The following is an 11,153-nucleotide window of genomic DNA, read 5'->3' as shown; positions in this document are numbered from 1 at the left end:
ATGTATGTTATACTGTTAATTGTATAGCCCGTGGTATTAATCTAAATGCTAAACCTAGTGAACCTACCCAGTCAAGTCTACTTAGAATAACAAATGTTTACCAGAAAATTGTGAAAGTCTTGTGTTTTATGATATTATCATCCTTAGACTAACTGTGCATGTGTTTTCTATAGGTGTACATACTTGGACTAGAAGTGCAGTATGGGTTCAATTACAATGGACAAGTTTGGTATTGGTATGGCAATTGAAGTCACATACATTACACCTGACAATGGTCGGCCAACCTTAAACCTGAGGGATCGTAGCAACAATATCATTCTTCATGTCAATCCTCGCTGGGAGGAACGTGTTTTAGTTCTAAACACTCACATTGGTGGCTGGGGAGGAGAAGAACGTCCGAGTGGATTTGATTTTAGCAGTGGAGTTCCCATCACTGTCAGAGTGGAAGCCAAGCCAGAGCACTTTGTTATTCTGGTTAATGGTAAAGTGGTCCATAACTATCGACATAGATTACCAGTTGCCTCTGTGTGTGCGGCTGAGTGGGGCTGGAAGGGTACCAACAAAGAAGCAAAATTGATTAGTCTCAGTGTATTTTATTAACTTGTTGATTGTTTAGTTGTTTTGTGACCTAAAATTTCATTTAGTTAACTAGTTAGATGTGCAGTATTGAATTTTGATTAAAATTTTGGAGTTAAAAGGTATTGCAGCTTCCATGTTTTGGAAGTGTATTATTTGTACCAGCTAGAGTAGTAATAATAGAGGAGGGCAGAGGGTACAGTACCTAACTCTCAATATAACCACTGCACTCAAACCCTTCTACTCCAATCAGTAAAACATCATATGAAATTAATACCTTCAATTGAACAGAAGACTCGTTGATATAGTAGTATTTCAACCTCCTTCATAGAGCAATAAATTGTTGGCCATTTGTCACCATTGGTGGATATAGTTGATTGTGTATGGTCTGAGCACAGTACGTTTTATGAATCCACTGAAGTTACCCATGTACTCTGTCTTCCCTATATATACTCTATTATTATGTACTCTTAGTGCTAGGGCTCTGGGGTGTTGCCAAAAATCTTTCTTCAGTATTTCAGATAAAAATATATAGGTATTTTGCTTGCCTTAAATGGAAATATATGGAAACGTACTAAGGGGCAAGGAAAAAAAAACGATGTACACTTTCTACTGTGAACATGCATGCAGTTCATTTTGATCCTACAGCATCTTGTGTTTTACAAGTAACCAGTACTATAATAATAATATTTGGTATTTTCAATATTTCAGTATAACGGTTTCAGTTTTGGGCCTTGAGTTACAGTGTAAGAAAAAATTTAGGGCAAAATACAAGTTTTAGCAAGAATATTTTAACGATGTTTGGAGAATTCTAGGATTTTGTAAGAACCAACAATTGTCTCTTTAGTTTATTATGTAATTACAACAAAGGAAGCAAGAAGTTGAAATTTTTAACATCTTATGAATTATGTAGAATGACATAAGTGATGCAGTAATAGACCCATTGGTTTCTCTTTCAATATAATTATACCCACAAAGTTAACCACAAGTCCACAACATAATTAACTCTATTTTATTATCTATGCAACAAATGTTATTGTTTACTATAAGGATTTGTCCTTATATTGCATCTATTATGTTTACTGGACACTCTTATAAACTGGTGGTCAAAGAAGCTGACTAGGACAACCTTGTTATCACTACTTTATAAGCCTTGAAGGCCGTACCATTACTCATTTTATAAAGCTCTCTTCACACCTTAAAATTCCATAGAAAACTCTTCAAATTCAGAGATACATGCATGCTTTATCTATATTGTTTAAAGGTGACATCCAACTTTATCATAGTACCATGCAGTAATTTTTGCAGGGCAATTGATCTATGGTTAGCTATATTTTACAGAATTGCTGTATTACATACAAGTTTGTAGAGTCTTTTGGAACCTACAGCTGTTGTACTTTCATGCATGGAATGTCACACCCACACTTTGCTGAATGGTAGATATGCAACTTGAAGATGAAGTAATTCAGCAGCATACTTTGTGTTTTGAATGAAATTCAATATCTGGAAGATTCACAGCTTGTAATGTTTCACTGCCAGTGAATGATGCACAACTCTATACAGATACTCTAACCTTGTCACAATTTTAGCCACTATAGAATTGTGTACATGCATGTTATTATTAGTTTTAAGCTTTTACATAGTCATGACCATTATGCATATCATTAGCCTATAATCTCAATATTAAATGGGAGTGTTTCTAAACCTACAATAATAGTGTTTTAGAATTGCGTTGCTAATTTATAAATCGATCAGCTACAGTTCTTTCAAGTTAGTCTTTGTACAAATCTACTCCAAGTCACTAATGCCAGTAGCTGATTCGCTTTGAATCTTTAGCTCTGCGAAGAGCAAGGAAACTGCGAAGGCGAGGATACTGAGACTGGACCATTATGTTTCTCCAATCATGATCTGTATCGTCCATACTGGGAAACAGTTTTACCCCAGTGAAGTAGAACCGGGATATTTTTGTTGTGTAGAAGCACCATATTGGACAGAAAAGAGTGCAAGCATCAGTGTTATTGTGTATAAACCAGTATGGATCAATACAAAAAGTGCTATCTTTCCACTCATCAGTGCCATCAGAATATGACATGCTCATCCATGCCTCAGATGCCTTTGTAGGATACAGCTCCCAAGCAATATTTCCTGTACATAAGCACCCAAGCCTGGAAATATTTACTCAATGCATTGGTTATTTGTGTTGCATATGATAAGGGAACCCACATTTCACTCCACATGGTTGGGACAAGGATATTGTCTGCTGAATTATCCATTGGTAGGCCAATCCAGTATACTTGCAGGATGGCATAAGAAAACCTCATGCTTCTTAAGTAACATCACCTTCTACAGAGTACATAGCTAGTGGTGTTTAATGCTTGCATGGCCTCTGTTTTTGTGGCATTAAACTAAATGTGAGAGACAGTCCTACAGGTACCAATGCTAATATAAACAAGAATTTGAAAAATGCATGACTGTCACGTTTTCCCAGATCCAGTTTCTGTTTGATTCCATATAAGTTCATACCAGTCAGTGCCATCCATACCACACATACCTAACATGCTGACTAGTAGATTTTGTACACATTTTCAGTATGTTGCTAGCAGTAGTAGTCTTGTTCTCTCAGAGTATCATTACAGTGATTAGTTGTCCTCCAGCTACTATCAATTGTACAGTTCACTATGATGATGATCATGTCAAGGGTACAGCGAATACTACACAATATTGTCATGTTGATAACTGTACTGTAAAGATTATCAAGACTGGAGATATACTGGATATTGTTTACCTTGATGATCAGTTTATTATTGGGTGTAGTAAGACAGATAGTATAATTCTATTAAAGGCAACCAACAGCAATATGGTGTCCTGCACTCAAGCAGACACAGCCACCATTACTCTTACTGAACAAGTACTGCATATTACAGTTGAAGTGTTAGTATTACTAGTGAATACTTTGCTAATTATTCTCATAATTAAGCGAAGGATTTACACCACTATGGCTCTATTCCTCCTACTAGCAGCAGCCATATTTTCATCAATAGTCTACATAGTCAGTCTTATTTATGAATTAATGGAATTTGTTTGGCCTACATCCAACACAGTGTGCATTATTTTCCTTATAATCATTACCACTGCATTACATTGTAGTGCATTGTTAGTACTGGAAATGTTTGTGGTAATTGCAGTAACCTTTTATAAGAGTTTTAAAACCATACCACCAAAAGAAAAGACATTTAAAGAAAAATTCAGAATGTTTTGGATATTTTTAAGTGTGGCAATCTCAATCAGTTTACTTATTAATATTGCTAGAAGTTTATTGTTCTTTTTAAATGATGACATCCTTATTACTGATGATGGTTACTGTATCCCATTGTCTGACGGTGAAGAAGACCCAGTTGCAATGTACATTAATACAGCTACAATTCTTGCTATTGTACTTGCAACAGCATCAGTATTTGTCTTAATTATGGTCTTGTTCTGTGTTCTATCTAAACGCAATTCAGTAACAGTCACTGACATTAACAGGAAATTACTAAAAATAGCTGTGATCTTATTTGGCTCAATAGGAATTAGCATAATAGTATTCTATATAGTTGCGCATAGCACCGATACAGGGTATGCAAATGTGGCTGCTCTTGCATTGATATTTTGTGAACGAATATGTATTCTAATCATCTTGTTAAGAGTAAAGACAGAAACTACTCATCAAGCTACAAGCAATGTTGAAAACAGCTGTGTCAGTAACGATGCATAGCTAGCCTATATATTGAGGAGTGTACATGTATGCTATAAAACTTGTGTAGAATTGTACATAATGCATAATATGGTTACTGTGCTATCCAGTCAGTGCCATCCATACCACACATACCTAACACTGTATCATGCTGACTAGTAGATTTTGTACACATTTTTCAGTATGTTGCTAGCAGTAGTTGTAGTCTTGTTCTCTCAGAGTATCATTATAGTGACTAGTTGTCCTCTAACTACTATCAATTGTACAGTCCAGTGTGATGATGATGTCACTGGTACAGTGAATACTACACAATATTGTCATGTTGATAACTGTACTGTAAAGATTATCAAGACTGGAGATGTACTGTATATTGTTTACCTTGATGATCAATTTATTATTGGGTGTAGTAAGACAGATAGTATAATTCTTTCAAAGACAACCAAAAATAATATGTGACCGGGCCTGCGAAAACAGGGCACGTGGGCACAAACTACACCCTGTCACTTTACAGGTCATATCTCAGTACTGGAACAGAATATTTGCATTCTGTAACTTGTATCATAAAGCCAATTAAATGTTTACCAAGAGCTAAAAATTGTACTGTAATAGCGTAATGGTACAAAAAGTTATGAGTGATGAAAATTTGAAAAAGTAAGCAAAAATCATGTGCCCACATGCCCTATTTTCGCAGGCCCAGTCACATATGGGGTCCTGCACTCAAGTAGATACAGCCACTGTTAATCTTACTGAACAAGTACTGCATATTACAGTTGTAGTGTTGGTATCACTAGTGAATACTTTGTTAATTATTCTCATAATCCAGCAAAGGATTTACACCACGATGGCTCTATTTCTCCTCCTAGCAGCAGCCATATTTTCATCAATAGCCTACATAGTCAGTCTTATTTATGAATTAATGGAATTTGTTTGGCCTACATCTAACACAATGTGCATTATTTTCCTACTATTCATTATCACTGCATTTCATTGTAGTGTACTGTTAGTGCTAGAAATGTTTGTGGTGATTGCAGCAACATTTTACAAGAGTTTTAAAAACATACCACCAAAACAAAAGCCATTTAAAGAAAAATTCAGAATGTTTTTGATATTTTTGACAATGGCAATCTCAATCAGTTTACTTATTAACATTATTAGAAGTTTGTTATTCTTTTTAAATGATGACATCCTTATTACTGATGATGGTTACTGTATCCCATTGTCTGACAGTAAAGAAGACCCAGCTGCAATGTACATTAATACAGCTACAGTTCTTGCCATTGTACTTGCAACAGCGCTAGCATCAGTATTTGTCTTGATTGTGGTCTTGTTCTGTGTTTTATCTAAACACAATTCAGTAACAGTCAGTGACATTAACAGGAAATTACTAAAAATAGCTGTGATCTTAATTGGCTCAATAGGAATTAACATAATAGTGTTATATACAATTGCGTTTAGCACTAATTCAGACTATAACAGTTTGTTTGCTCTTGCAATGATATTTTGTGAACGAATATGTATTCTAATCATCATATCAAGAGTAAAGACAGAAACTACTCATCAAGCTACAAGCAATGTTGAAAACAACTGTGTCATTAGTAACAATACATAAAATCCTGGCAAATAAATGCTTCAACCAGGCATGGAAGAATTAACCATTCGACAATACTCAGATAAGGTGTATGCAAAATAATAATGCATATCTATATAGCTATATTCTAGAGTGTACATGTACGCTATAAAATCTGTGTAGAATTGTTACCGTGAACAGCGTATAATATACATTATACTACACACATCAAGTAGATTCACAGTAGATACTATATACAATAATGTGTATGTTGTACATGCATGTATATGTAGTCTGTACACATCACTGGGCCATTGCTGCAGCACTGATGTACTGGCAGTCTCTAGTTACAATGGCACTATTGTGTCATATTGGCTTGATCTGGGACCATGCGTTGATTGTGCCTTCACCACCTTGTCGTACATGACCTCACTTCTTGACTGAGTTATCTTCAGAGACTTCTCACACCCTGATGTGGACAAATCTACTTAATACCATTGGCTCACCTGTTTTTAAATTGTGTGTCAAATTTTAATTCAAAGTTATTTTAGTGTTGCGATTTTCAGATAACCTTGCCTATGTACGTGTATCTTTTCCACCAACACATACACAGATAGCACTGCATATTTGTACATGCCCTATTGTTTGGGTTTATGTATACTTGGTTGTGTGTGACCAGGTCCTGGTAATTATACAACCAAGTACTATAATAATAAATTGTACTAATTCTTATAGATAACATCAATCACAAATATGCTGTAATTCTTGGTGTTATTTAGTAAAAAGGCAAGTTTATGGTGAGCATAGCAACCAGGCTTGTATGTATGTATGGCAAACAGTCAATCTTACAAGTCTACAAGAAACATGAAACTAATGGAATTAGCAAGACAAGCACATTGCAAAAGCATATATCAGGTAGTTTACTTTGCTAAACATGCATACCATATATTCATGTAGTATATAGGTCTCCTGAACCTGTTACAGAGGTAGGTACAGTGTAGTGTAACATGTTAGTGTTACACCTCGTATTGGTATTAATATAACAGATTATCACAAATAATCTCAAAAGGCATTTGTACACTTGCTATAACCTACTGTGAATTTACTAAAATTCTACCAGTGAGTAGCTATTAAAATTCTCCATCTCATTGTCACATTATTGTGGTGTATCCTTTATTGGCTTAAGCTTATGTATGACACTTTTACACCTCATTACATAAGAGGAGGATGATACATTGTCATGTACATGAATATCCCTTAATGTACACCTTATATGAACTGTCTAGTAACACCTATACCAGCTTCACATACCAGGCTCAAGGTGATCATCTCCAAAACAATTACAATCATGTACACAGTATGTACAGTTGATTTTACATGATCATGTGCTTGGAGAAATAAGATTAATGATTATTTATGTTAGTGTCTAGTCAATGATATGATGGAATGGTAATTGGTATTGCAATAGGGATGACAAGGTTGTAGTGCACATGCTGTTTCACAATGCATGGCAATATCTTTATAACAATGTACACTGTTTTAACCAGTTACTCCATAAGCCTCTACCATTACCAGAGCCCTCTGACTTTCTTACATGCTCCAACTTGTACAGTACCACAATTGCTAGCACTGTCACACAAGTAGGAGTTCCACAAGTACTTCAGCATCATCATTTAGCAGTGGCGGATCGGGGGGGGGTTGATTACAGGGGGCACGTGCTCCCCCCCCCCCCCCCCCCCCCCCCTCCATCCCTTTCAATAAAAATTGCATGCAAGATCGAGATACTCTAATAGAGCAGTCACTCTAATAAAGCAGTCACAGTGTTCATGAGGCAGTGTAACTTAACAATGAATAAGGATCTGGTAAAGGGCAGCCATTTTTGCTGTGACCTTTTTTTTGGTCTTCAACTTTTCAGCAAAGTGCATCCCCACTTTCCAAACTCTGGATCCGCCCCTGTTTAGATGAAGCAAGTGCCTATTCTACTTTCTTTAGTATAACTCATACTATCAAAGAAGAGCCAACGGCAATGCCAACAACAACTAACACCTAACAATACATCAGCTACAAGTAAAAGCTGCAGAAATTGTTTTCCACAGATTTATCTTGAGCAACAAACTGTTCATTGCAATTTGTGATCAGGCCTGCAAAAATAGGGCATGTGGGCACATACTACACTCTTTCATGAAACATGTCACATCTCAGGACTGCATGGAATAGAATATTTCCAAGTTTTATTGAAAAGCCAACTAAATGTTTAATAATTGCTGAAACTTTCAGGGCTACAGAGTCATAGAATACAAAGTTATGATACATCAAAGTTTGAAAAAGTAGGCAATTTTTATGTGCCCACATGTCCTATTTTTGCAGGCCTGGTCACATTTTTATATGGAAAATGAAGATCACATGCATTTGTTGCTTAATGTGATGTAATTCAAGACACCAGCTGGTGTACTTCACAAATAACTGTTAATAGAAGGAAATAGTAGCTTTGGCATCTGGCAGTACCATCTTGCACTCTATAATAGCCAGCTCTTGCAGAAACAGAAGAAAAGATTTTAGAGGTATAATTTCTCAGGGTGGTAACACCAAACAAGAGTTTGTATAGTTTTTAGAAAGCTTTTAAAATTGTTCTATCTACACACCCCAAAACTGCATATGCAAGATTTTCTTTGCAAAGTTTTGAATCCAGAGTGGACAATGGGATTTGTTCTCCATGCATGGCTAGAGTTTTAGAAAAGGGATTGGAGAAACATAGTACTCTCCCTAACTGTACAGTGGGTATACAAATATCGAATCATTTCCAAGAGAAGTCAGTAGTCTTTAGAAAGCTTTTTAAAATCTTTCTATCTACACTCCAAAACATGATTTTCTTTGCAGAGTCTGTCACATGATTGGAACTTAAAGAATCCAGTGAATGTAATGGAATTTGATTTCATGATATGTTATGGTATGTACAGAACTATATTTGAGAACTCTGTTGAATTTTTGTTGTGTCATATATAGGAGTTCTTGAATGGTAGCACTGTGACCACAGAGAATTCCATATTAACTCTTCTGATAGGCAAGCCTACCAATGTGTGATAACATACCTTCAAAGTGCAACTTTGCATGAGATCCACACCTTGCATTAGAAATAATTCTATCTGTAACACAAATTCTGACAAAAGAGCCATTCTTGTGTTTATGTACTGTTTGTAAGCCACTGTAATTTACTTGAAAATGTAACTGGATTAACAAAAAGGTGTTTCCCCCCACATGCACACACCCTATTTACCAAATTACATGCAGCATTAAGATACTCCACAGATATTGAACTGTTTCGTGTCAATAAATTTTGGGCATGTATAGATACATATATAATAATTATACAGTAATCATGTGTTAGGGGGAACACATAAAAATCAGAATCAGTACTTAAAACATGACATTTATACAATATACCAAAACTGACTATATCGACTGGACATCAGCATTGCATCTGCAACACAAAATCGTCATCACTGATCATGAGAACTGATTTTGTTATATGTTAACTGAGGCAAGATGTGCTCATCGCTTCATTGTACTGTGTTGGGAGCACTCAGTAGTTTCACAACTATGGCACCATGTGTGCTATGATCATGAGTCTTCTTTTTTCTTTAATTCAAAATTTGTGTCATATTTAAATTCACAAAGGGTTTAATGTTTGTTATGTCAGTATAACAAAGAACTTCTTGATGTAGTCCTACAGCCTATTTAAAGATGACAATTATAATAAGTAAGTTGGAAAATATATAGACCTAGACAGCCTAGCTTGAACCTGCAGCTATCCGATTTACACTCTATTGCTTACAGCAGTGTGCCAGGTGATCAGGATGTTTTCTCCTCATTTATTTCACGTATTTGTATCCATAGAAACCCTAAAGAGTGTTTTATCATCCCAAAGTACCCCTTGTTAAACCAAATGGACATTATTTTCATTTACACATTACAGCACAAGAATGCTGAAGGTCTGTAAGACACCTGGCCTGTTTGAAGATGTTATAATAAGTAAATGTATGTTTGAAAAGTTGGAGAGAGGAGACAAAAATCTGCAACTGGATCAGACCTGAGCAACCTCAAACCTGCATGCAGCCATCTGATTCATGCTCAAATGCTTACAGCAGTCTGTCAGGCAGTAAGGGTGTTTAATGTTGCATGCCACCGAAATTTTGCCATAGCAGGGTTGGATCCAGGGGAGGGGGGGGGGGGGGGGGGGCTTTGGGGGCTGAATTCATTTTTGGCTTTACTTGATCAATATGCTGAGGATTATAATGAAATTTTTTCTTAAAATAATTATATGATCATTAATATTATTTATAATACAAATACTCAGAAACTCACCTTATAAACATCTTTCCAAGGCATTATCAGTGGATTTATGCTAAAAGTTTGCAACGAGGACCTGAGGTGTACATCAAGATATTCTAATAGAGCAGTCACCTAAATACTCTAACAACATTTAGTGGAAACATAAAAGTTGGTTCTGTTATGGAATTTTTCCAAATCTGCCTGCACCTATATATTCAATAAAGTGCATTGGTCTGTTTAAAATGCTTGATTCATCTACTTGTGTAGCTATTATGTATGGCAATACTTAATTCAGGTACACAATTTCCATTGAAAACGCTCTCAGATTCATGATCAATCTCATATCATTCAAATTTCAAAATTTTCTAGTTTCAACATTATTATTCTAACATGCACCTATTGTTGTGCAATTGTAAGAGGGTGCATCATGTGCTTGGTTGTCTGAACCTAGCTACCCAAACCTTTCCATTAACAAATACTGCAGAGGGAATATCTATAATCAAAAGGCAGTATATAAAATATCTACAGGCAGATATATGCATGTTATGTGGAAATGTCTCCAAATTGCAGTATTTTAGCATCTATGTTTCAAAAATTTCCTGGGGGGTACACCCCACAGACCCAACATGCTGTTTATATATAGTTCATAATGGTTGCCAGAACTGTTTACATGGCCAGCTGCAGAGCAATGAATTTTGAAGTGATCAGGTAATCATTGTACAGTGGGTGCAATGTAAAGTGCACACAACATGTGTAGAATGCTACACCTAGGAGGGTCTGGGGGCATGCTTCCCCAGGACAAATTTAATTGCAGTAAGTTTACAAATGCATCTGGAGGTAAATTTAGCCAATAATCACAACAGCAGTAGCATCCAAAGAAGAATATAACCAACTGCTCTATTAGAATATCTGACTGTTCTAGAGTATCGTGATTTTCACAGTGGTCAG

At 35.9% G+C, this 11,153-nt stretch overlaps 2 protein-coding genes across 2 annotated transcripts; both read left to right on the top strand.

The window, feature by feature from the left end:
- Positions 1–216: 216 nt before the first annotated feature.
- On the top strand, positions 217–600 carry LOC136261939 (galectin-3-like). The gene has a single exon (XM_066056068.1). The coding sequence runs from the start codon at positions 217–219 to the stop codon at positions 598–600; it is 384 nt and encodes a 127-aa protein (XP_065912140.1).
- Positions 601–3,161: 2,561 nt separating this feature from the next.
- On the top strand, positions 3,162–4,705 carry LOC136248818 (uncharacterized). The gene is made up of 2 exons (XM_066040632.1): positions 3,162–3,275; positions 3,326–4,705. The coding sequence occupies exons 1-2, from the start codon at positions 3,255–3,257 to the stop codon at positions 4,328–4,330; spliced, it is 1,026 nt and encodes a 341-aa protein (XP_065896704.1). The 5' UTR covers positions 3,162–3,254; the 3' UTR covers positions 4,331–4,705.
- Positions 4,706–11,153: the final 6,448 nt, after the last annotated feature.

The sequence above is a fragment of the Dysidea avara genome, chromosome 1, assembly GCF_963678975.1.
Source record: "Dysidea avara chromosome 1, odDysAvar1.4, whole genome shotgun sequence".
Lineage (NCBI taxonomy): Eukaryota > Metazoa > Porifera > Demospongiae > Dictyoceratida > Dysideidae > Dysidea > Dysidea avara.
This window is presented reverse-complemented; position numbering and strand designations above follow the sequence as displayed.